Genomic DNA, 26,712 nt, shown 5'->3' on the forward strand with positions numbered 1-26,712 from the left:
TATTTAAGTATTTTTGGTGTAATTGATGTTTTCAAAGGAAAAAGTAATTTTGGTGACTAATACTACATCCATCTTTACCTATTTACTTTTAATTTCTTAAAAGATATCCTAACCTACCAATAAAAATAAGTTTTACAAAGCCAAAATTATATTTAGTCTTTAAATTAATTAAGTAGTATTATAAGAAAATGTTTTAAGGTTTTTAATGCGCCATACAAATACTGCATAACAGATGCAAATATAGACCTTGAAACTACAGCTAACTATTAAAAACATTATAACTAGCTTTGATATCTTTCTCTTTAAAATCTGCTAAGATACAGACAGAGCATATTTGAGAACCAGACCTGAATCTGCCCTCGCCGACCCGGTGGCATTCATTCTCACAAAGATGTTGTCAGGTTGCTGATGATGAGCCTTGGTGAACACATCCAGCTAGTTGCAGACCTATGTACCCGGAGCTAAACGGTGTAATTAGTGCCATTTGGTGGGCGGACAGCGGACTGATGACCGTCTCCAAACAACAAGTCTGCAAGGCAGAAGGGTTAAGAGTGCCACACAGCATTGTGCTTAAGGGAATCTGAATAACAATGGGAGATAATTAGCAGCACGACCAGCGTTTAAAGCTGGTGGGGAACACAACCACTGCATGGATATATTTGTGCCTGTGTCATGTTTTTTTTTTTTTTTTATGGATTCTTTGGTCCAAGTTTCATCTGAAATCTTTACATGCAAATAAGCATAAACGTTTCTTTCTGTTGTCCTTTGCCATTCTTTATATGAGGGCAAAGCACATACATGAATATAGAGGAGCCGACACATAAAGCAGCATAATAAGCAGCGTTATCATGCCCAGAGTGAACGCAGAGGGCAGTAACGTTTAATGTAGTTGTTGATCTTTTTAATTGTTAATCCATTATGTTGCTCTGGGAATTGAACACCGTTTTCCATTGTCAGTATCACGTGCATTTTTCATCCTTATTCTCCTCCAACAGGCTCTCAGAAGCAATAAGTCGCTCTGTAATCGTTTTACAACTATAGAGAGGCTTGCTGTAATGCAGACATAATACATAATTTAAATTCACAAGGACAAAGAGATTTGACCCTTATTATCAGAGTTATTTAGATCAAGTAGAAGAGAACGACTGTTTCACATTTGGAGCTTATGTTTTTGACACTTTATTTTTCATTTACAGCAGGTTTAGACAGAGCACTTTTATTTTTGCACCCCCCCTGCAAACCAATCTGAAGCATTTAATCCAATCCACACTACAGTGGCCATTTGTGGAAAAAGTAAGCACCCCCTTGTTTAATCATGAGTAAACTGTGACTCACCACATCCTTTTCAAAGCTGGGTTCATTTCACTTCCCACCTAAAGTCTAATTACTGCCAGACCTGTAGAGTGAAGAAATCACTTAATAGAAGCTGTCTGACAACACAAAGTAGGCTAAAGGTTTTTCAAAAGCCCAATCATCTTGGCCCGATTAAGAGAAGTTCATGAACACCTAAGAAACAAAATCATGAACATCTAATAGTCTGGAAAGGTTTACAAAGCCATTTCCAAGACTTTAACCTTCCAGTGAACCACGGCTAAAGCTATTATCCACAATGGAGATCACAAGGAAGAGCGAACCTTTCTAGGCGTGGACGGCCTACCAAAATTACACCAGGAGTGTATCGACAACTTTATCATGGAGGCCACAAATGAACTGAGAATGCCTACGTTTCAGTAATGAACTTCCTCTTTAAGGCTCAGTTATGTTTGACAGTCATACGTCCTGCGTGGAAATCAAATGTGTGCACACGTTCCCATCTACATTCCAAAAAAGTAAAAAAAAAACAATCCACTGAACTTAGTGTCCAAGATTGAAACGTCTTGCTTCCCATCCAAGAAGCTTTTTTCATTTAAAATTCTTTTTTTTTTCTTTTTTTTTTTATTGAAAAAAAAAAAAAAAAAAAAAAAAAAAAATTCACTGAACTTAATGTCCAAGATTGAAGACATCTTGCTTCCCATCCAAGAAGCTTTTTTCATTTAAAATTCTTTTTTTTTTTATTTAAAAAATGTTTTAAAACTTGGAAACTAGGTCCAGTGGATTGTTTTTAACTTTTTTGGAAAGACTGTGACCTGGATAACAGAGAATCTTCACCAGCATATTCCCATCTACCTAATACTCTTTCTGGGTGCAGGGATGTCAAACTGGTTCCAGAAAGGGCCTTGTGGCTGCAGGTCTTTCAAGTCATCATGTTCAGATTGGATTTACTTAATGAAATGACAGGAATCTGGTATGCTATTGCTTGGTTGGAAAGCTGCAGCCACGCGGCCCTTTCTGGAATCAGTTTGACACCGGTTTTGACGGACAAAGACCACAAGCTTACAAATCTAAACTAGATGTAGAAGCACGGTCCGAAATTAACTTTTTGACTCACTGACCAAGTCAACCGGCAGATAAAATTGTTTGCCCGCCAAGAATATTTTTACTGTCCAAGAAAAAAAAAATTGATCTCATATATTTTTAAGGAACATATTATTTCACTAAGGCATTAATGTAGTATTGTAGTATTATTCATTAAAATTGCAGTATAAATTGTTTTATTTGATAAAGTGGCCATAAATAAAACCATTCAGAAAACAATTTTCATTTGTTTTAATGTCTTTATTATATTTCTTCCAATGGCATGCACAGTGTAAAACAAGATTTTCATCTTTGTGTGTTTGTGTTGATACAGCCATCAGCGCTTTAACATTTGCTGTGGCATGGGTCGTTTCGACTCCCAGTTTCATAGATTGACAGCCGGCGACAAATTAATCGTATCTGTCCTCTTTAGCATATTTGCTGAACACTGAGAAGCTCATTCGCTTAGGATCATTGTCAGAAATAAGTCAGTCTCTTGAAAAACAGTTTCCCGAAATCGGCATTTATCAACTTTCTCTTCGCCCTGGGCGCTGTAGATACACTCTCCCTTCTGCCTCAACATCATGTTGTCTTTTAGAAGGCTTGGTTGCTCCAAAGTTGTTAAATGACTGTGTTGGGGTGTGCTCTATGTAAATGCATCTGTATATTGGTGTGTGAGGAACAAATGGACAAAAGGGACACCTATCAAAATAAAAGAAGAAAAGATGTAAACAAAGTGCGGCTGTGGTCCAAACATTTATTTGCCTTGTGGCAAATGTTGCTCTGGCATTAACTCGCCAAATGAAAAATGTTGCATTCCGTGAGTACAGTATTAGTGTCGGACCCTGTGTAAAAGTAAAAAACACTGCTGTTTCCAACAGTTTCGAAGTCTCTTTGTGTCATTCAAGAATTACAGTAATTTCTTGATCTGTTTATTGTGGGGATATTTATGGGCTAAATCTCAAGATGTCTGTCATTTGGCCGTGCAGATCTCGCAGGCGCATCAAGCAGGCTTTAGTGTTGCTGCTTTCAGAAAAGAAAAGAGTTCAGTGAACTCACTTCTTTTCTTCATTAAAAGGAACCATGTTAGTTGGTTCAGGAGTCCTCTCAGAAAGCCTTTCTAGCGGTGGATCATAGGCCATGTCCATTTGTCAAGAGGCCTTAGGGCAGACCAGGATTCACTCGAGAGATGGTTTCTCATGGCTGAATGGGTAGAAGAAGGTCTGCTTACCCATGTCATGAGCTTAAAGATGTATAGTTTTTACCCACACTTACAATATAGCATGTAGATGTGAATTTCAATATCACACATCTTTAACCAGCATCTCCTTAGCTTTCCAGCTTGTATTCATGGTTTGGGGCTAACATAAAGAATTGTTATTTAGGCAACTTTATGTCCCTGAACTCATTTTCTTACTGCCCTCGAAGCACATCACCAGATGTTGACAGTCATTATTCATGTTGAGAAAGACAACTTGGTTAAGCCAAATCTCAGTACTTTAATTTCACAAACATGTTGACTTGAAATCAGTTTATCTCCTTCATAATCTCATCCTGTGTGAGAGTGGCCTCACTTCCTCTTTGGACCAGACTTCTGGCTGACCGGGTAGGATCGATGCTGAGGCAGGTGATTTCTCCCTTCTGCTAGAGCGAGTCGATAGGTAATTTCTCCCGAGACATGCAGCAGCCTTTGCTGTATTGAGCTACTAAAACTCCCCAGGCTCAACCTCACTGGACTTGGTCACCAAGTATTGACAGACCTCACACATAAATGTAGATCCATGCAGTCGTACATATAATCACCATAAGATGAAAAAACATGCTCAGGATTTTCCATAAGAGCTTATACTGCATGAGAACCTGAACTGGACTGTTGTCTTAATCCTGGCATTACTTTAGAATATTAAAATATTTTTTGCATTGTACTGTTTGATTAGCCTGTTTAGAGTACAAACACAAAGCTGTTTGGAATTGGCTGTTTTCAATGGAGGCAAAACACACAACATGAGAACAGTAGTTCAGAGAGAAATGCCATTCCTTCTCTTAAATCGTGCAGTTGCATAAAAATATAATTCACACTAGATAAACAACTTTCATCACCCTTACATTATTTTATAAAGTTGGCAACAAAAATGTGCATATTTTCTATTAGAGTGAGATATTCCAGCAACAGGGGAAAAAAATCGCCAAAATGATTCCAAGATATAACAAATTACATTTGACAATTGGACCTCTCAGTGTGACTTTGAACAAACGGTTTATAATGAATAACAATTTCCACATATTCCAACAGAAATTAAGTTGTTGGTCATAAATGTGGTCATTCATAAAACAGACCTAGGTATTAAATTAAAGTAAAATGAAAACAAAAGTGTTCAAAATCTTTCCAAGTGTGCCAAACTGCATCTGAACCACAAAACGTGTCAGACAGACCAACTTGCTTTCACAGAGTTGAATCATATTTTAAAGTGTGAAGGGAATTAGCTCTGAAGTTGCCCTGCTGAAGTTAAGAAAAAAACTTTTAACATTGCTTTACGTGTTTTTGTGTTGCAGCATTTTTCTTTACTCTCTGTAAAATTAACATAATTAATATGCCGGATTTTGTTGTGCCATTTTTTTGGGCTCAACTCTGACAAATTCCTCTCTGCTACCTGCATTAATCTCCGTCTCTGAGCCTGTGCTCAGCCCCAGTGGTGAGCTTAGCCTGCTCCTTGCTCTCTCAACATCAGCTCAACACTCGGCCATCTCTGCCCTTGCAGTTTGATAAAATATGTGCAATTAAACACAGTCAGCATAGTGTAAAAAAATTCATTTGTCTAACTTTCGGGCTCTTATTTCTTCCAGCTCTTGGGAGATGAGACAAAAAAAAAAATTAGATTTCTAGCAAAAGAATCCTGATATTAGATCCAGGATAAGTATGTAATTATTTTACTGTAGATTTTTTTGATAAAGACCCAGATGAAAAAGGCCCATATTCCTCTATTTTTATTGATCCAATTAGCATTTAAATATGACATATAACTGTCTAAGAAATTATCTATTTCCTTTTAATATTTTTACATTCTAGTGTACATTTTAAAATTAAGGTTTGAATTGTCATGGGCAACAAGAAAGTTTGGAGGTTCTCTGTATAATTTGTATTACCAACCCTTATGAGGGGATTAAATAATCTTAATTGGTTGCCATGGGTGAAACTGCTGTAACCATAAATGTTTTGTTTTTGTTGATTATGACTTAAAATTACTGCTAATATTTTCCATATCATTCTGTTTTGTTGGAAGAGGTTAGCTCTAAAGTGAATGTTGCTGTTAAGTTTCATTGCTATCATCCCAGTGAAGGTTTTTTTCCATCTGCTACTGTAAATGGTGTGAATAAAAGGCGATGGAGCATTTAATCTTGACTTTTTCAGAAATAGATGGAAAAGAGGGAAATTCTGGACATAAGAAAAATGTTCTCAAGATAAAAAAAATATATATTTTTTTATTTATCATCAAATATTAGTCACCCCTGAATATTTGTTTTTATCTTTATTTTTATTATTTCATCAACTAAATCAACAATCCTGAATAATGGAAAACCTAAAGATTTAAACGCTAAAATACAAGATTTAAGTCAGCTGTCAGAAGACTATATGAAACTTTTTTTCCCCTTTTGAGATGTGTTTTTTGTGTATACCCCTCAAATGTACAAACTTAAATTAACATTCGTTATCTATGCTTAAAGATTTTTTTTTTGTCCAAATACTTTATGGAGGTATACATGGATTTTTTTTTTTTGTTGTTGTTGTTTTTTTTAATTTATTAATTAAAGTCCTAAAAAAATGTAATTTCTAAACAAAAACCTAAAGAATTTGAACTTTAGAATTAGACAAGCATTGAATATTCAATGTATATTTATAATATATTTGTGTTTTGTCAGTTTACTCTATGAAAAACTGATCTAAGAGTTGCTAAATGAGGCTGAAATGACATTTTCAGCTGAATTTATTACTGGAGCCGTATTATTTTTCATTCTTTAAGCTAAAGACCTTCTCTTTTTCTTTTTATAGCACCGTCAAGACGTGGTGACCTCCAAATCTTGGGCTTTTGTCTTCTTCACTGGTTATGTGGGTCACTACCCTGGGACAACGTCCTCAAAAACCCCACTCAAGTCCAAGAGGCCAAAATCAAGTATGTTTTTGCTGCATTCTGTTTAATGCAGATGCTTTTTGTAGCATACATTTAATATTTTAAAGAAAAGAACCTAAGAGAAAAATGGCAACACACTGAAACCAATGGATTTTATACGAGTCTGCTGTGAAGCAGCCATTATATTTGATTCCTACATCTATTTTTTGATTGATTATTAAATATTACAGATTGTTAAATTATCTATAAGTGAGCAGTTTGAAAAAAAAAAGGATATAATTTAGACTGAATATTCTCTGGTTAAACTGAGAAAATTTTAGTTTCCTTTTTAATCAGCTCAGCTTCTGACTCTTTGGTTTGTAATATAACTGTACTGCAATGAATAGAGGCTTATTTCTGGCACTCTGCAGTAGAGCTGTATAAATATTCATGGTCACTAATAATCCAGAGAGTGTAGTTGACCTTAGATCAGTGTTATCATTCTGTATGACAGCTTGCTTTGGCTGGGATTTAGCTCCCGTTCCTGCTGCCTTATTCCTGTCCTGAACACACTCTCTCTTGTCTTTGTGTCTTCATCTTCTCTTGGTTTTATTTCCTCTCTTAGACTGATGGATAATCTGCCACTCTCAGTCCAGCAGCTGTCAGCTAGTGGGGCCAGCACAGGTAAGCCAAGGCTGCAGGGATTCTTCAGGTTACAGGACATCATTTAGATTTATCTGGTCAAACTGAGAATTTGGAAGTAAGATGAGAAGCCTGAGGTTCGAAGGCAAAAAGTCTCTAATCTGGAGCTGCATGTTTTTAACGAAGATCTAAAGAAAAGGTCATAATCAGGGATAATTGAAGAAATGGGGTGATATCCATGGGACATGAAGTGCTCTATCACTTTAAGGCTCAATCACTTTACCAATCAGGTTGTGAGAACACCTGACTCATAATAAAGAAAGCTACATTTAGAATAAAGACTGCTGATGCATTTGAGATGGCCCTTCTTTTTTGCATTCCTGATAAATTTGCTAAATTAATTTTTCACATTTATGAAAAATAAATTTGATGCTGGTTTTTAAGATGTCAAACGGTAATTCACTTTAAAATGAGGCAGTAACATGACAAACTAGAAAAGCAGTTGGAGAGTGCAGACCTCCACCAAGCAGCACAGTTTCCCCCAAATTGTGACTTACAGCTAAAACTCACACATGATCGGACCATTATCAAATTTAAATGAACTAATCTTTTGCATCAGGCGCACCTCTGATAAAAATTTCATTGAAGTACAAAGACAGACAGACAACCATACAAACTCTCCTAAAAAACAACCTCCTCGGCGGAGGTAAATATGGAAGTAATTTAGCTCTGAGGATTCCTATGGATGCACTGTAAACCCCTTCATAACGGCAGTAGTCTCTTAAATTAAAACATGAAGCATTCACTACTTAATCAAATGTCTTCATAGCAGCTTGTTAACAGAAAGCTTGTTTTTATTCATGTATATATTCATGTATGTGTGTGTGTGTATATATATATATATATATATACACACATATATATTAGGGATGGAACGGTTTATGAAAACCGCCCTAACCGTTCGGTTTGACTGTCTCGGTTCGATTCGCGTGTGTTTCGTTCGGTTCATGTGCTGCTCTTTTTTCTCATAGGCAAAGCGTGTACACTCCAGAGCAGAAGGTGGCGGTACTGCGACCAAAGCCAACCACCAGTAGTAAACAAGAAGAAGAAGCGAAGCCGCGTAGCCGGGTGTAGCAGAAAAAAATCAGTTGTTGTGGAGAATTGTGCGGGAATGGCGAGTGGGAAAGAACAGGAGTTGGAAGACGTGCCAGCAGCACTTTATAGGTCTGCTGTATGGGACCACTTTGCATTTAGAGTGATCTACGATGACGGCGGAAAGAAAGTTGTGGATAAAAGTGCAACAGTGTGCAAGCATTGTGCAACACCTTTTGTTTATGCTAACAGCAACATGACCAACATGTCAGGCTAACAATCAACATATACCGAACTGAAAAACATGACTACGAAACCGTGAACCGAACCGTGGATTTTGTGAACCGTTCCACCCCTGATTAACACCACCTCCACACCAGCCTGACTTCAAATTCCACCTAAAACTTTTCAAGCTGGAAAAAATTTATTTTTATTTTAGTATATCCAGTTTTCATATTCAATGAGAATTTGTAAACTTAGCTGTTTGTTTTCTTTGATTGGATATTTTTGGCCCTGAATCTTGAAACGCTGTATGGAGAAAAAAAACACAAAAACTTTAGCATATACAAGTAGAGAAGAAATTTTATTTTTAAAACAAGGTCTTTGAGATCTGGTCATCAGAATGCAGCTAAAGGATGAAAATTCTGCTCTGAACGTCACCTTGGAATCTGTTATAACTTTATATCAAATAAATAGATGGCCGTCTCATTGACATGCCTTTCAAAGTTAGCTGTATTTTATCTCCTATATGGAGAGGTCACACCATAGTGATGACTCGGTGTGTGATGAATGGTCAAAGCTTCACTCTCATCCACTAACAAAGCCAGGCTGCCCGCTGTAGATAAGAACCAGAGGATGCATCAACTGGGTGTGTGTGTGTGGGGGGGGGGAGTGATACAGGTTCCACTGCAGCATGTTTCATACACACCGTACGGCCAGTGATACATTTAGGCTGACGGTGTATAACACAATGCAACGCAAGTCAGTGTTTTATCTGAAGTCAGAGACCTTCAGGTTCATCCTACATTTGTTGCTGCCACCTCACTGCTAAAATAATTTTAGAGAAAAAAAAAGAAAATCCCATTTCAGCTAATGTTCCAGAATTGTTTACATGTTTTCCCTTAAACTGTCATTTTTATGTTTCCTCCCATCACCAGATGAGCTGGCTAAGTTTCTGATTTATGTCAGAACTCTGGGCTATGAAGATAAGCCTGACTACCAGCTTCTTAAAAAGCTGCTGGTCTGTGAGGTCACAGGGAAACTGGACTTTTCAGTGCCTGGAGGTCACCAGGGTTCTGCCCCCAAGGAACCTTTCAACAGAGAAAAGGTGAGAACAGAATATAATACAACCTTGTGTTCAGTTACTCTTTAATAGTGGTTTGGTCACCTTGATATTTTACATGTGACCGATACTGCATGATTTAAGGATTCCCGCATATTTCTAATTACAGATTTCCATACATTTCCAGGCTTAAGTAATCAGGGTTCTCAGTTTAGTTTTGGCCTATTTTAAAAGAATAAATACAAAGGTTCTGCAAGAATTTACAGCAGGAATTTTCACAATAATCCAACAATATCCCATCTCAACCCAAATCCGCCAGAGCATCTCTTGGGTTATGACAGGATGCATGTGAAAACTAAATCCTGGTGCAGTGAAACATCCCTGCTGCTGCAGTCTCAAATCTACAAAAAATGTTTCCTTTCTCAGTCCTAAACTGAGTTGTGACATTACAGATCAACCAAATCTATTACCAGGCTTTTAATAAGGAACAATGGAAACTAACGTGTAGTTGCAAGGCTTTTGATTTTGTTCTCCGAATTAACATCGATTCTGACTGCTTCGCTATTTCACAGTAAGGAGCAGAATGGTCACAAGGGGGGAGGATGAGCAGAGTATACTTGCATTGCATATTTGATAAGCAAACATGGAGTCATCCAAAAGGCCTAACGAGCAGCAGCTGCAGAACAGGCAGCGTTCTAAGGTTGACGCTTTATTTGAAGTGAGCTCCTGGTGTCTTAGAAAGAGTAAAAGCAACTCCTACTAATAAAGATGATTTTTATCTGAATTCTACGATTTGTCTTACGGTTTTACTTCAGTCATACCCTGGTCTAGAAGATTTTGATGTGTCTGACTCGAAAGTGTACAGCGCCCACATCGAAGTGTTGGAAGCCTTTTTATGCCCACAACTTGTTGGGTCGGAACACTCCATAAGAAGGCTTCTTTAAAAACAGGGTTCCTACAGCATAAGGCAAGTTAAATTCAAGACTTTTTAATGCCACTTGAAATAAAAATTTAAGACCAAATTCACAAGAAACATAAGAAAAACCTGCTTGCGACAACTTAACCCAAAGGTTTATTTTAACATAAACCACTGCACTAATGTTTCAAATTTTGAAAAGCTTCCCATACAGGAAGAAAGCTAAAAACACACAAATGACAGATCTATTTTAACAATTATTTGACTGAGTTCACAAACTTTGTTTTAGCAGGGAACAAAACAAATTTATAAGTTTTAAAGCCACAACATAACCAGTGCTAAGTCTTTTTGCAGTTATTTTTCTTTGTATCGTTTTCTTAGTATGTTTGATTTGGTGATAAGTGGAGGCGTTGCAGAGACAAGGGTGGAACAAAACTGAGAAATACCGGCTGTTTCTCGGTAACTCCATTTTGACGCTTTGTGTTTCGTGCTTCGCATGTGCGACTCCACTGCCTTAATTCCCATCTTTCCGAGCTTGAATGAATTCTTGCACAAAATACACTGTGCCTCATATATGCTCCCTGGTACTGGTTTTAGCCATGGAGAAAACTCTTGGCTGGAGCCAATTTTCGTTACATTTCATTGCTCATATTTTCCAGACAAAAAGTAAACGGCGCATCTCCCAAATGTCCCGGCCGCAACAATGCTTTTATTGGTCGGGACGGAACCAATAATGGTGAGCCATTATTTAAAAAAAAAAAAAATTGTCAATTTTAATGTTTTATTTAGATTACAATAATAAACCATAATAAAAATAATCATATTTATGATGTTTTAAAAATTAAGACCTAAGAAAGATTGATTTAAGACATTTACAATACCAATTAAGGCCTTAGTTTTATTTTAAAGAATTCAATGCCTTTTATGACTTTTTAAGGACCCGCGGGAACCCTGAAAAAGAAAAAAAATAGAAATATAGTAATAGAAGATAATTTTATTGAATAACCATTAATCGAGAATTTACAAGCAATGTAGTGTTTGGGCTTAATTTTCAATCATTGAAATTATAAATAGTAAACATTTTTGCAGGAACTTGAAAAAGTAAGAAAAATAAAAGTACACACAGTCTAGGTATAATAAGGTACAATAATACTATGTATACATATAAGGTAAGTTATTATGGAAGTGAATAAGTATATGTTGTATAATACATGGTGATGTCAGAAGACATCTAGAAATTTGCTTCTGTGCCATCAACTCCTCTCTGGCTTCAGTGCTTCTCACCTTCCAGGCTGCTCTAAAAAGCAAAAAAAAGGCCAGTGAGGAAATTATTACATTTAGATTTTTAGCTTATGGTTGAGTAAATTTGAGTAGATTTCTCCACTGTGAGATCAATAAAGTCAATCATTTGATAAAAGACTCTAAGAATCTTTGTAAATATGGGCTCTGGCCGAATCCCCTGAATTACTACGACCATAGTTTAAACCATTACATCAAGTTCAGTGCATGCTCAGAGCAAGCCTGGAAGACCTCAGCAGGACCCTATAAAGACAAGTCTTAATGAAGGGGTCTTTGTTTTTAACACATTAGTCCTGATTTCACTTCTTTTTTTTTATATAATTATGTGCTGCAGTTGGGGAGCATTGCTGTTCAGTAGAGGTTAATGTTTGTAGACCCGGTGAGGGCTCGGTCTTCTGTTTAGCACACTCTTATACACAAGCCTTAGACATAAATAAGGGTGTGCTTAATGTTTCCCCATAATTAAATTTTTGTATTCGTTTAACAACCTGACTGCTGGCCGTTAAGGGTTTTCTCTGCAGAGTCTCTTAACCTCAGAGTGCATAAACGTGATGGCAGCGAAAGGGAGGTTTAACCTTCTGGTGACTCTACCCTTAGAAGAAGCGAAAGATGGTCAGACCCGATGCAGAAAGAAGACCACAACCCCCCTTCATTCCTCAGAATCACTTCTTGACCCTACGTGGCCGAGTGACCGCCCTCTCAACAGCCCAGTTTGAAGGAGCTGATGACACACACTTTACCCAGCACAGGGTATCTCCAATTATGCTCCTAATTTCCTCTCCTCTCCTTGTGTCATTTCATTTCCATGCTAAAGTGCTGGCCAGTTTGATCCCTTGTTAAACACAAGTGGCCATTTACAGACGCTTTAGTGAGGAGAGGAAATGTCAGCGGAGAAAAAAGGCCACTGAACGCTTCCAGAATCCTCTGCCAAACTGTCGGATAAATATGATTCTTTTATGGGTGGTCACAGTTTGGAAGTGAAGTAGTGTTTAAGGCCAAGTTAAAGAAAGTTACAAACTCCATTCTTATTCATTTTCCAACTCTTCCTAAAGCCACGGAAAGAAGGAGCAGCTAGAGGACCCAGTAGACCCAAGCAGGTGACTCCACAGCTGGATGATGAAGAACCTGTAAGCATGAAGCCCAGGCCAGTGCCAGCTCGCTTCAGAAGAGGCCCACCCCCCACTAAGCCAGAGGTAAGGTCACTAACATATTACTAGAAATGGATCCTTTCCTTCCTCTAATCACTGTTAACATTTTTACCATTAAGTCTTACTGTGAGCTCACATACTACAAAAAGAGACATTTTCAGAGCTAAATGTTATTCCACATTTTATCCCTAATTCTCCTTACCTTGTAAGCTAGATGAATTGTCACGAGATTTGTAAATTCACAAACTCCCAAAAATACATCCTGCCAGATGTGAACAGTTGCATTGACCTCAATAAGGAAATATTTTGGACCAATGAAATGCAGTGATGGGTATAATGTCAACCAGAGGTGGAAGGCTGGAATACCCTCTATTTCTTTATGAAAATGGAAAAATAAAAAACATGATTTTTGTGGACAGTTCCTCTCGCCCAGACATGGTAAGCGTTTTATTTCTCAGTTAACTCTTTGAAACAAATCAAGAATCTGACATGTCACAGCTGCTACTGCTGCTGTGATTGGCTAAAAGCTTGACATGGGACATAGGTACCCAATCAGCTTGAAGAATTAAATATCCCTCCCTTTTGCGATCGCGTTCTACAGAAGGCTATCCTGAATGATACCGTGTAGGAACTGAATAGAACTAAACATATCAATCTGGTTCATGCCAGGTTTGTGTTCTTCTCCCTTAACTCCCAGTAGTTTCTGTAGAGTGGAGGTAAAGAGAGAAACGGACTTTAGTGGCACGCTGTTCTTTGGCTTTTTGGTTGCACAAATTTGAATTACGGTACTCAGCTACCCTGGTGAAATGTCCCTAAGCTGCACATCTGGGCAAAAAGTGTTTTGGCACTTAAAAGGAGCTAAAACAACAACAAAAAAGGAAACAACTAAACTGTTAAGTTTAATGTTTATTTACACCACAACAAAGTCCGTATCATTTGGCCACATTTTTTGCTTCTATCCAGAGTTACAGGGTAACAAAAGCAATAATAAGACCTCCCCAGGATTAGTTTTGTTATTTTATCAAACAATATTCACAATTAACTTTTCTGTCTTTCTGTTCTCAAGACTTTTCTGCAGTGATCCTGTGAAATATTGTAGAGCAGCAAACTGGTTACCAGATGTTTTAACAGAGGATGAGTCTAACTGAAATCAAGCTTGAGCCAGTTTTACATGTGAAACAGTAACAATCCGCCGTTTTCTTCTAGAAGAAAGCGATGTCACCTGCTGGAGGAAGGTCGCTCAGGCCGAGGCCTCCATGTACGTATGAAGAAGAAGACAGTGAAGAGGAGGAGCAGGAGGAGGAAGAAGAGGAGGAGGAAGAGGCAGATGTCCGACCCAAACGTATCCCTGCACGCTATCTAAGAGGTCCTCCTATTGGTCCTGGAGCTACGCCCAAACAGGTGTGATGTCAGAAGGCTTGTGGCCAGACCGCTTTTTGTGATTTTGCTGAATTACTTCTACATGACTGTTACATCATTTTTTTTAATGGCTCATGAGCTCAACAAGACAAATTGGCACCAAAACCTGTTTTTGTTTGTCTGCTTAAAGAAAAATTCAAAAATAAAACACATTTTTTAACAGAGAGCTAAATCCAAAAGACCTCACAAGAACACAGAGGAGCTGACCAGGACCAATGAAAGACCGGAGCATCAGCTCAACCTCCAAATGGGAAATTACGGCTGGGACAGAGAAATACCCGGATTTTACAGAAAACGTTTGGAAGAAAGGCCACATGAGAACGGAATGGGCCACAGCCAGATCTGTTCAGAACAGGGACACTGGTTTGGTGAGACGGAAGATTCAGATCTGAGACAAGGAGCTGCTTCCATACAGAGAACCTCCTGGATGTCCAGGCTTGTCTGTGTGGGATTGATCCTTCTGTTGGGGGCTGTATTTGTGTTTGCTTAAGTCAGTCGAAATTGACTTTCTTTGCCTGTAACTCCTCATGCTGCTCCTCAGGACTTCTGTACTGCCATTTTCACTGTAATGGGCTGAAATATAAAAAGAAGCATTAGGTTGTAATTAATACATAATCTTTGACAATTATGGCTTTTTACTTAAAAAAAATGCCATGTACAAAGTAAAAGAAAAATGATTCATTTATAATTGTTTAGGAGCTGTGGGAGAACACTTTCAGATCTGCATATGAAGGCACTTTGACAAGACAAGGCTATATAATGAATGGATTTATACGAGCAGCTGTTGAGTATGTATACAGAGCCCAGGTAAGGCTTTTGCATCAGCTGTCAGTTGCAGATAGAAACATACACCTACCTTGCTGCAATAAGGACACTCTCCGAAAACAAGGTTGAAACTCTGCCTGCTGGAGGGAAGAGCTCGTAGCCACTAGGGGAGAGAGAAAAAGAAACGACTTGCTCATCTCATCACCTTGGATCGGGCGACGTAATCTCATCCTACGCAATATGCTTTTTAAAGGGCTTTTCATTGAATAAGAGCTTCTGCCACCTTTCAACAGCCCCTCAACTGATGAGAACCAGAATTATAGTAAATGCAAAGGAAACTCAGTCATATGAATTTGATATTTTATTTTTACAAAAGTCAAAATGTATTTTGTATTAACATACTGCTTGAACAAAACAAATAAATCTTACATTTTAAGCTATTTAATTTAAAGTAAACTTCTGTTTTACAGTAATCATCCGTATTGTTTGTGTTGTAATATTGATAAGGTATTCTAGTTATCCCCTATGAGATGAGGAAATAGATTCATAAAAAGCTAAAAAAGTATAAAATGAGTTAAATCATCAGGTTTGTTACTTTTAGGGGACAAGACCATAGCCCTTTGCCACAGTTTGCACACCCACTGAGCTTCAGTGTATTTTACACAAAGTAGGGCAAGTTAAAGGATTCGTAGTTTTCAATCTTTTTGCAGCCATAATATCTAAAAAGTGTTTCCTGTATTTGTCGTTAGCCTCCAAAGTCTATATAACCCCCTTTTCCCAAATTATTTTAACTTATGTTATTAGTCTGTTTTACTCTTGTCTGGAAACCTTCATCTTTTCTCTCCCGACATCATATTCCTGCCACTACCATGCTCTAGAGCAGGACTGGGATGTCCAGTATTAGTTTTCCGTTACAGTTTTTTGCTTGAAGGTTCCATTTTAGACCTTTTTCCACATGTTTGCTAAGCCCCATGTATCAGTAAACCTCAACCATGATCCTCAGGAATTTGTGTCTGCATGTTAAAGGTTTAGCATTAAGCCAGAACAGATGATTTTAAATTACATCCTCTTTATCATTAGCCTGGGTGCCATTCCGAACTCAGTCCCGCCACAAAGTTTGAGGTCGGGGAAGTTCGGTCTGGCTCTGCTCCATAGTAGCGCGAGTATTATCGCCCACTGTCAGGCGATCCAATCAAATTGTCAGGGCGGGCTTTATACGATGATGGACAGATGACCAACAGTCACATAATCAACCACGTGACCAATGTGCGCTTGGGTGACAACAATAATGGCTGCCGCCGGAGAGTTTGGGTGAGTAGATTCTGCTATTAGGTCTGTTCTAGAAGATATCGACAGCAAATTAATTTTAAAAGAGCAACAGAGAAACGCGATCAAGGCTCATCTTCTTATTATAGGCGTGCAATTGCACGCTTTGATTTTTGTGGACAACAACTATGCCTCGCTTAACATACGTCACGCACTCCGTTGCTCTTATTGGTTGTAGGTCTATCCAATTGAGTGCAGAGGCATTTTTTTTCCTGGTTCGTTCAAAACACGCCCCATAATCACAGCTCTATGGAGCAGTATCAGACTCATATTCTGACTAGAATTGAGTAGGACTACGTCAGGCTACTTTATCATGCCACCAAGTGTTGCAAAGGCTTGTGACAGGGAACCGTCTGAGGACAAACCACTGATGACTTGCAGCCATCTGAAAATTTCCCAAAAAGACCAAGGAAAAGTAATTTACAACTACTTTGTGTTGGTCTATCATAAGGATGGACAATAATTTAAAATATGCAATATAATTTTATTCAATAACCATTACAAAATATTTCCAATATATTCATATATATGTTAAAGTCTAATTATAGCATTTGCATTGATTGACGTTCTTGGTTTTCTATGTTTTTTTGTTTGTTTTTTTAAGTAAATATTTTTTAAATACTAAATTGGAGGATTTCTATAAACATGTCTAAATCATTGTCATAGGGTTGTTCAGATATCTGCTGAGGGCATTTTCAACAGCAGTTTTCTGAAGTTTTTATTTTGTTTTTATATGAAAATACAAATTATATAGACCGAAATCAAGAAACTGTAGAGACTAGGAATGGCACTGCTGTCGTTAGTATCAGTATCAACTCCGCAGCGACATCACTACCTGCAGACAACGCGATCATACTGTAATCCGAGCACTATTCCAGTTTTATCTCTCTCAAAAAAATAATATTTTTCAAACTAGATTTGGGATGTTTCTTTATTTCACAGCTGAGAGGTGCTAACTTGTTAAGCTACTTCACTTCCTTGTTTCCCCCCAGTGCACATTCACAGTATCATACCTCTGGTCACTTACTGTTATTGTAAATATACAGAATAATACGAATAATACAACAGCAGGAGGCAGTAATTAAAAATAAAATAGTTTGTATGCAACTGGAGTGGGAAAAAATGTCAGATAGTATGACTATGTCCATTTAAACTTTAGGGTGCAACTTGTTGCTGCAGGTGAACCTCCATGGTGATAAAGTGTGTTCATACCTCATAAAGACAGGCCTGGTGGAATGGCTGCCCACATCGGGGGTCATTACACACTTGATCTGGGATGGCATTTTCAAGTCGATAGGAGTAACAGATGCCGCACTCCATATTAAAACTCTGCACACAGAAAAGCAGAAGTGACCAGTGATGCTTTCTAACAGGTTCTGGTTACCCCTGGAGTCTGTGAGCACAAACATGCTACATCAGCCTCCAAGTATCACCTGCAACACTGACTCTGCACTATGTGCTGCTGCTTCACCATCAAACCTTCGAGGGGAAACTCTCTCTTTGCATTTTGTTGGAATTAGAAGCTTCTGGGTTGTTGTTTTTTTTTTTCTGTTCCCCTGGAGCCATCCATTAAGAGAGAGGATGGCAGGTTTAAAAAAAAAAAAATCAACATCTGGTCAACTCAACTTTTTTGCACTCCTCTGAATGTTAATGAAGCTGAAGCATTAATCACCGTGGCGACAGCAGATAAACACAACGCCCTTTCAACCCATCTGCAGAGATGGGAGGGGAAAAAATGATTTTTTTTCTTTAGAAAAAGGAGATAAATGGTTTAGTGTGATTAAAGCGGTTTGATAGTGAACAGAATTCTGCCATCTTTGTTATTCTAATGATCTTATCTGTAAACAACCCAATTAAAGGAGCAGTTGTGCCCACCTCTAAAAAAAACCCCAAAACAAAACAAACCAAAACACACAGAAAAATATGGAAATGGATAGGAAGAAAAAAGCAGACGTGTACATCCACCCGCTTAAAAGTTGAACATGCACAGCTTCTGGAGCTAATCCTGATGAGAATGGACATGTTTGAAATGGAAAGAGTGCATCTGTGTGACATACAGATTTTTCGTGGGTGGCCGGTGACGGGAATTCAATCTCCAAAACATCCCGGAGGTTGTTCAAGACGCTGGAGTCCGGGTTCCTGCCAGCAAACCACAGACAGCTTCTTCACACACTAATTAACCACATGCAAATGAGGCTGCAAAGACACTGAGGGATGATTAGGACACTTTTAGCACTGCTACACAACCAGGAAAAATGAAAAGGTCTGTTTGTTTGTTCGGACTAAGGGAGAGAGAACTTCCTGAGCTCTGGGGCAAATGCTGCAACCTGTGGTGAAATTAGGATCAAAATGAGGACTAATTATGTTTTTGGTTTTTTTCCACCTAAACCCCTGAGTGATTATCAGATTTTTCTCCAAGTAGCTGAACTCGTGCCCGCTTTAATAATTATGGGATGACTGCTGAGGAGCTACACATCCCTTAAAATACAGATTTGGCCCAATGTTTCAACCAGCCTCTCAGTAGATTAAAATATATATATATTAAACATTTGATTTTAATAAATCTCAACAAAATGAATCTATTGCCTTGTGCAAAATTAAACAGTTTTACTTTCCAACAATTCCACAACATTTACCTTGTTGGGTTTTACCATATTTTAACTCCTGGTTGTCACTGATTTACTACCATACATTTCTAACCCTCTCTGGTTATCAGTTTTATTAAAAAACATTATTTTCATCTCAGCTTTCAACCTCAAAGTCTTGGGTCCAATTGAGGTCTTAAGGCTTTTTCTGAGATATTTGGATTTTAGAGTGAACGTGATTAACTGTTAACAAGAACCATGATTAAAAAAGTAGAAAAAAAAGGGCTTCTGGCTAAGAAATTCAGATTTTTGCTGAAAAATTCTAACTTTTCCATGTTTTTTTTTTTATAAATATCTACACTTAAAAAAACAAAAAAAGCCTCCCAGATCTCCAGATGCATTTGAGATATCAAAAAAGTACTCCAGAGTGTTGTTCAGCATGGGGGTGAGTAGAAAATGAAGGCTAATCATTTTTTGGGTGTACTATTCCATTAAGATCACATTATGATGAAATGCATTTAAAAGCAGATATGTGATGATATATGTAACATATATAAGAAATATCTTCATTACTTAATTTGATACTTTATTATACTAATCCTATTTTTAAATAACAGATTTAGAAGATGATAACAAAATTGATTATAGAGTACAAAATAAGTGTTAAACATTTATTTAATGTGCATCAAATACATGCTTAGTTGATAAACGACCTGGAAGACATAAAACTGATGGAACCATGAATTCTGCTCCCCTAGTTAAACCTGTCCAGCTGTAAATTAAGGATGTAAAGCTGAAGGTTACTTTGACTTTCTAAAGCAAACAGGTCTCTGACATAGAAATGTTACTGGCTCACAGGTCACTTTATTAGGTACACCTTGCTATTACCAGTTGGAAGCCCTACTTTCTCATGTTCAGGAAACAACTGAGCTTTACTTTATGGTCAGTGAGTTTATATCCTGTCAGTCTGCCACCTTTAAATGTTTTTTCACAGCAGAATAAGACAAATTATTGCAATAAACCAGTTGAAACAGATTAAACAATCTAAATAAATCAGAAAAACAAACATTGAATTTAAAGGGCAAAAAGGGAAAAAAAGGAGGAACAGTAAAGGCAGCCGGACTACGGCCTTTACACTGATGTTTTTCATAATATACTAGTTCTTAATACATTGCTATAGTTTCACATGTAATCATCAGCATGTATGAATAGAAAGTAAAGTGTGAAAAGAATATCTGAATGGATGACCTGGAGAACAAAAGCTGGCTTAGGTGACGATTTGCAAAACTCACCACATGTGCATGTTGGCGTTCAGTTTGTTCCTCAGCGGCGTCACCACTGCAACAACAGGACAAAAGGTGGGACTTGGTTCTGGGTGTGAATTCGGATGACAGTAACAGCCTTAGATTTAAGTCGAACTTTGTCATCCCAAATGCAAAGCACCTGCAGATCCTCCAGGATTGTCCGTAACCCCCGAGGGGGGGAAAAAAATGAGTCTGTCTCAAAAGAGAGGCCCTCTGCACTCCCTCTGATGGAGCCACCACTGTCACATGTGAACCTTCGCTCCTCAGGGAGCTCCGTCTCCATGCGCCCCTCATCACTTTCATATTTGTTTTTCCTACATGCAAAAAGCAATATTTCTGCGTGACCTTCCGTATTTGAGGGTCGCCTCTTGTCTTGGTGTCTGAAGCGTGCGTGCATTTAATATCTTTTGTGTTGCATTGCTAGGCAACAGGCGAGGAGTTACATGACCTTGGGTTTACAGAAACAATGGTCGACAATTGACACAGACTTAACTAGAAAGCTGAAGCTCAAAGCATGGCTGGTCGGCTTGTTGTGAAAATGACATGGCGGCACACAACAACCGACAAGAAGTCTGTCTGAAGACAGGTAGCCATGAGAAGGAGGATCTTTCTGTGTTTTCTTTAATGTACTGTGGGGTTTTACACAAGAAATGCTAGTTAATAAAAATGGAAATTTCTTTTTTAAGATCATCTCTAATGAGTAATGGTTCAGCATGAGAGGCTTTCTTTAGTTTGATCAGTCTATTTATTCTATTAAACTGAAGTAATTTATATTTTTAAAAAGGAAAATAGAGTGAAGTCAACATGGTGACATCCAGTTTATTTTATCCAAGTTTATTTCTTAATATATATATATATATATATATATATATATATATATTTATTTATTTATTTTATTTTTTTTTTTTAACCAGATGTTACTATTCAACCTGTCAGATTTGGATTCAAAATCTGGAAAACTTTTATTGTCACACGATTATGTCTTGGACCTTTGATTGTCAGAAAACTACAGGTGGATAATGGTGAGTGACAAAGCATAAATCTGCAACAAAGTGTTTAGGAAAAATTTGAAGAGAATCAAAAGTATTCCTTTATTTTTGCTTTTCTCTGAAGAGCAAAGGACGACATGTGCTTCTAAACTCAATAACCTATTAAGTTACATTTGTTAAATGTGGAAGCTATGTCCCCTTGAAGCCAGTTGCGCCTCGGGACTTCCCTTCCGGTTCTTTCCTGGGAGCAAGTTATTTACTACTCTTAACTCAAACTGGGTGAAACCATGTAAAAAAAAAGGACTATAAAAACAGGAGTAAAAACGTAACAGTTTACTCCAGATCAGGTCGTTACAGGACAGAGAAAAATGCTTGGAGCTTGCACAGCTGTGGGCTCAAAAAACGTCAGCGAGCGTCCGGCAAAGATTGAGCCCCGAACAAGGTCATCTTCTCCTTCTTATACCTCATGAGTTTACAGTATGTGTTGGATCAGGTGGATGCTGAACTGTCCGTATCAGAAACTGAAACGCCATCCATGCCCAAGGATTACAGATAGCTCTCCTCTATCAGTCCGGCTCCAAGATGTGCCCATATCCTGTGTATCTTTAAAAGACAAGAAGGCTGTCCTATTTTAATGACCTCCTTACACACAGTGACATCCACAATGTGAAGGAAGGCCCTCTACTCTCTCTAATCTGGCTAATAAAATAACAATGCACATGATGTATAAAAGAATAAACCTAACACATTATTGTGGCTTAATACTAACAATAATTACAGTGACTATTGTTTTTTTTTTTACTTAATAGTCCAAGCATTACGGCTGCAGTTTTAGCCATAGAACCTGTTTTCCGAAAAAATATGGAGGCATCTCTGTTTTACTGCAACCAGTCGTTTAGATAGTAAAATACTTTACATTGCAGTTTTTAATCAAACCGTAGATTATAATTGTTAATTTAGAAATTTAAATCACAAAACTAGTTATATTGGTGATATAAAAATGGAAACAATTGTTTGCAACATTAACAGTAAATGGAATGAATTTGTGCAGCACTTTTTTAGGCACACTGACCAGCCAAATCAGAATCACAGTCATATATTGATAAATAGCAGAAGGCAATATGGGATACCATTTCTCAGAGATCCTTTAATGGACCCTTAAAATCAAACCCAGAACTAGATACGTTGATTTTTGTGGTTGTGTTTTTTTTTAATAAACTCATAATCTGCAAAACCAAAAGAATAACATCTGGAAACTAACCCAAGATCTGATACTTTTGAGGTTTAGGTAATACAGTAACTGGCCAATGGTCTTTTTTTATTACTGGTTTTGCTTATTTTCATGGGCCGCCTCTTAAAAGAAAAAAAAAAAAAATGGTGTTATGTATTATTTCAAAGCTACATGCTCAAATTTCATTATTTACAATTTTGAAAAGGCGAACTTAAGACTTAGGACTGGTGGGAAATATGTTATCCCTTTGTTTTCATAAATCCAGACTTTTTTTTGTTGTTAAATTATAATGACTTTGAGCTTTAGAAAAACACTCATCTGGAGACAGTAGTGTTATTAAACATCGATGTAATTGAAGCCTGAGTTTAGTCTCCAAGGCATAGATGTTCCTGTGATGTTGGGCATGCACATGACCCTGAGGCAGCAGCAGTTCCCTAAAAACTGAATCCTAATGAGATATCGCTTCATGCTTTAATATACTGTGTCAGCTGTTGGAGCGTAATGTGGTAAAAGCACAGTGTTACTGTCTGTGGATTCCAACCCACCATGATCTGCTCCCAGCAGGCAGCACTCTGGTAGCATCTTCGGGTGCCTCGGATCCACCTCCACCTTGATGGAGACGTTATTCCCTGGACACAGACATGGTCTGATGTTTACAGGCATCAGTGAGATGACCCCCCCTTAAGATGTGGGGTTAAAAAGGCAACATCCTGTCCACAGACTTTCAGAATAACAACCTAACCTTTTAATATTTTCATACTCTCAGAAAGATGTCTTTTTAATTTCAACCAAAAGATTTTCCAAAAACTCAGTGTCAAAATAAAGCCTCATCCCATTTTTAGGAATCTTAAGAAGCTTATAAAAGCTTTATTTTCTAATCTAAACTAGGGCTAAGTAATTAATTCCATTTGCAATAAAATCGAAATGTTCAAATCACAGAGGCACTCAATTATGGTCACGTTACATTTAACAGAAGAAAGAGACCAAATGATCTAACTCCAGTCCTTTAGGTGGCAGTAATACCACATTAAAGATTTTTTAGCTAGCTCACAGATCAATGCATGCAAATAGAAGTAAGAACTTTTTCACAAAAAGGTTACAGTAAAGTCCTGCAACAATGGAGTCTAGTGAAACATCTACACACATGTAGTAAGTGCAAAGAAATTCAAAATAAACTTGTAATATTTGTCAATTAATTGCAATTTTGATTTCTGGCAAAATCATCTAGCCTGAACTACTGTAAAACTCTAAAAAATGGGCCAGATTAATCATCCATGAAGCTAACGAATAATTCAGGATCATCTTTTAACTAGTGCAACAAAGCATGAACAGTTAACTGCAGACCAAATGTTTCCTCCTTGGCTCCCTGTGTCCTTACAGTGATTTTAATATTGTACTATTCTAAAGTGTGAAATGTTCTATTGCCAGCCTAGCTACCTGATGTAGTAAAACCTGCACAAACTTTAAATAGAACTGAGCCAAACCAGCCAGTTTTCTCTCTGATGCTTTGAAACGCAAGTCAAAAATAAGGTGGTTAAGAGTTCGCTGTGGCACCTACAGAGTGTGGAATACCTTAATGTCTGTTCTGCTCAAAGCACAATTATTTAAAAAATATTAAAAAGTCTTTTTTAGCCTTTGACTGACTATGATACTTGAAATAGTTTTAAGAAATCGTAATCCCTGTGTTTTATTTCAATTTATTTGCTTTATTATTGTTGCTTATTAGTGTAATTTTGAAACATGTTGGTCAGTTGTTGTGCTCAATGCATTACATGAAATAATTCAACACAGAGATTGAAATGGAAGGGAGTAAAAAATGAATCTTAGGAGCCAAAACGTAAAGCCAAACGAATAAAGAGAAGAATATGGTCACAGGAAATGGTGTGAGTGAAAAAGAAAGGATTAGGGAAGAAAAGAAAATCAGAATGTAAGAACAGAGGGTAAAAAGTAAAAACAACAATTAGAGAATAGATTAGAAATTGAACTCTTAAAATAACGTTATTTTTAATACTTATTCAGCCCTGAAAAAGATAATGAAGTTAAATTTAGACTTATCCAGGCTAGGCAGGAGCCTTGAGGCAACATCTACATGAATAAAATCTCCTTTTCTGAGTAAAATGTTAAACTTTTCAGGAAGGTCAAGAACTGACCTGAAAATAAAAATAACTTAATGGAAAGGCTGTGACTCTGGTTTTCAATAAACAGTGAGAATGGTCGGTTTATGGAAATTACAGTGATTTAAAGTAGCCTAGATCTGTATAGAGGTAAATGTGTCACTAGGAAAGTGAAGAGAATAATGGCAGCTATCTTTCAAATTATGTTTTTTATGTCAGTTCTTTCTTTACTACAATAATCATGTTGTAATTTGCCTAGATTAGCTGCAGGAAAATGGAAGTGTTTCACTAACCTATGGCAATCCGTCTCATTGTGTCGAAACGGCTGGGTTTTTCTGGCTCTAGAACCCAGGTCTTTCTGTCGATCTCATCCAGGACGTCCCAGAAGTCTGTCAGGGACTCCAGAACCAGCAGGAACTGGCTGTGGAGCTGCTCTAGAGTACTCTTAAAAAAAACACAAACAGCATGGATCAGGGACAAAGTGCTGCATTCTACTGAAACAACTAAAAATATCTACAGCTCAGGTACACATATTTCAAAGCTAAAACAGACACACTTCACTAAACATGTACATAAGATTTAGTCAAAGTTAAACACTGAGGAGCATGTTGGGGCAAACAGTTTCTGCCGTGACATTTTTGATTGAGAGGAAAAAAGAAATAAGAGCGGTTAAAACCAGTCGGTTAAAAACAGCAGCAACTCAAGCTGCATTAAGCGTGCACATATAAACACAAGCACTGAAAGAGACGCTGATAGAGGTGCAGGAGAGCAATGCAGATGGAATGAGAGCGAAAAAAAATGAGGGGAAAAAAATGAACCAAAAATTATGGGTCATTGTGCCAGCACAGTGCACACAATTAAGCTTCGTCCAGGTGCTGAGAGCCTCAGCAATTACAGCCCAATTAATGCCAGCGCCATGATTACAGTTAGAGCCCACGATAACTACTCGAGGCCCGGTTCAGCTGTTACTTAAATTCCTGCTCGATCAGAGAAGAACCTGAGAGCTGAAGGCTGCAGCAGAGGATAAAAGGAGCTGAGTCTGAGCTGAGCGCTGCTCTTTGGCTGTCTCAATCAGTTCTCTTTATCTATCCATGATGTCTCTCCCTGACCTCTATTCAGCTCTGAGAGCAGAAATGCTGAAGATGCTGTTACGTTTCTCTGCTTTTAACCCTTTTCAGCTATTCATCTTCTCAGCAATAACCTAAGAAGCACATTTTTTTAGAGAAACTTTCATTATCTTATGTACTGAGAAGCTAGGAAACATGAATATCAGTTATTGCATTTTATAATTTTGACACAAAACCCATTAACATTCATAACTGTGTTATTTTCAGCTTGTTCCTGATATTTGACTCAATTTCCTCATTTGCATCTGAAATTCTGTTAATTTCTTATTTGCTTTTGCAGTGGAAACAAGATCACAGAAGAAGCATAAAAGTATTCAAATCAAGAGAAAAGGAGAAACTTTCCTATAACCGCATGTTTAGTTGTACATGAGTGGATGGTATGGATCATATAAAGTGGGGTCCTAAAACTTACAAAGCTTCAGTGACCCACTAGCAGGCCAAAAAATTATCATGTCATCATTTTGACATCAGAAAGTCAAGATTTATTTATTTTAATAACTATTTTAATTATTCTGCCTCACAAAAATGATTCTCAGCTTAATTTCTATCGATGGACAATCCCTTTAATATATTTCATTCATCCATCCATGGTTTCCCTGGACCAAATTGCATCAATGGTAAAGATACAAAAATGTATAAAAGTTGACCATCACCTTCCTGTGAGTGTGCATTAAAGGACCTTCTGCATCGGAGGTTCATTCGAACTGCTAAAAAGATGATCAGCTGCCCTCTCCAAACTCTGCAAGACCTACACAGTTTCCACTGCCTCAAAAAGTGCATGACATCATCAAGGACATCACATCCAGGTCGCGCTCTGTTTAACTTGTTAGCATCGGGGAAAAGCAACAGAGCTTTAAAAAATAGAATCAACCCTTTCAAGAAGAGCTTCTATTGGGGAAAAAAACCCATCCAATTTGCAATATGTCTAAATGGATTAGAGCAATATCACAATGTAAGGAATAGTTGTCTGCTT

At 37.6% G+C, this 26,712-nt stretch overlaps 2 protein-coding genes across 2 annotated transcripts in view; one reads left to right on the forward strand and one right to left on the reverse strand.

Annotated features, from left to right (window-relative positions):
• Positions 1 to 15,239, forward strand: part of LOC107081765 (serine/threonine-protein kinase VRK1-like) — a 25,663-nt gene extending 10,424 nt beyond the window's left edge. Inside the window, exons 9-15 of the mRNA XM_015370002.1 lie at positions 6,443 to 6,563; positions 7,126 to 7,184; positions 9,392 to 9,561; positions 12,784 to 12,924; positions 13,979 to 13,990; positions 14,089 to 14,280; positions 14,462 to 15,239. Coding sequence (XP_015225488.1) covers positions 6,443 to 6,563; positions 7,126 to 7,184; positions 9,392 to 9,561; positions 12,784 to 12,924; positions 13,979 to 13,990; positions 14,089 to 14,280; positions 14,462 to 14,788 — 1,022 coding nt within the window. The 3' untranslated portion in view covers positions 14,789 to 15,239. The remainder of the gene's footprint in view (positions 1 to 6,442; positions 6,564 to 7,125; positions 7,185 to 9,391; positions 9,562 to 12,783; positions 12,925 to 13,978; positions 13,991 to 14,088; positions 14,281 to 14,461) is intronic.
• The window catches only part of fancl (Fanconi anemia complementation group L), a 28,167-nt gene continuing 16,183 nt past the window's right edge, over positions 14,729 to 26,712 (reverse strand). The window contains exons 8-14 of the mRNA XM_015370003.1: positions 24,906 to 25,056; positions 23,044 to 23,127; positions 20,267 to 20,312; positions 18,447 to 18,528; positions 17,602 to 17,718; positions 15,155 to 15,226; positions 14,729 to 14,871 (exon numbers count right to left, since the gene is read on the reverse strand). Coding sequence (XP_015225489.1) covers positions 14,836 to 14,871; positions 15,155 to 15,226; positions 17,602 to 17,718; positions 18,447 to 18,528; positions 20,267 to 20,312; positions 23,044 to 23,127; positions 24,906 to 25,056 — 588 coding nt within the window. The 3' untranslated portion in view covers positions 14,729 to 14,835. The remainder of the gene's footprint in view (positions 14,872 to 15,154; positions 15,227 to 17,601; positions 17,719 to 18,446; positions 18,529 to 20,266; positions 20,313 to 23,043; positions 23,128 to 24,905; positions 25,057 to 26,712) is intronic.

The sequence above is a fragment of the Cyprinodon variegatus genome, unplaced genomic scaffold, assembly GCF_000732505.1.
Source record: "Cyprinodon variegatus isolate N-32 unplaced genomic scaffold, C_variegatus-1.0 Scaffold40, whole genome shotgun sequence".
Taxonomy (NCBI): Eukaryota; Metazoa; Chordata; class Actinopteri; order Cyprinodontiformes; family Cyprinodontidae; genus Cyprinodon; species Cyprinodon variegatus.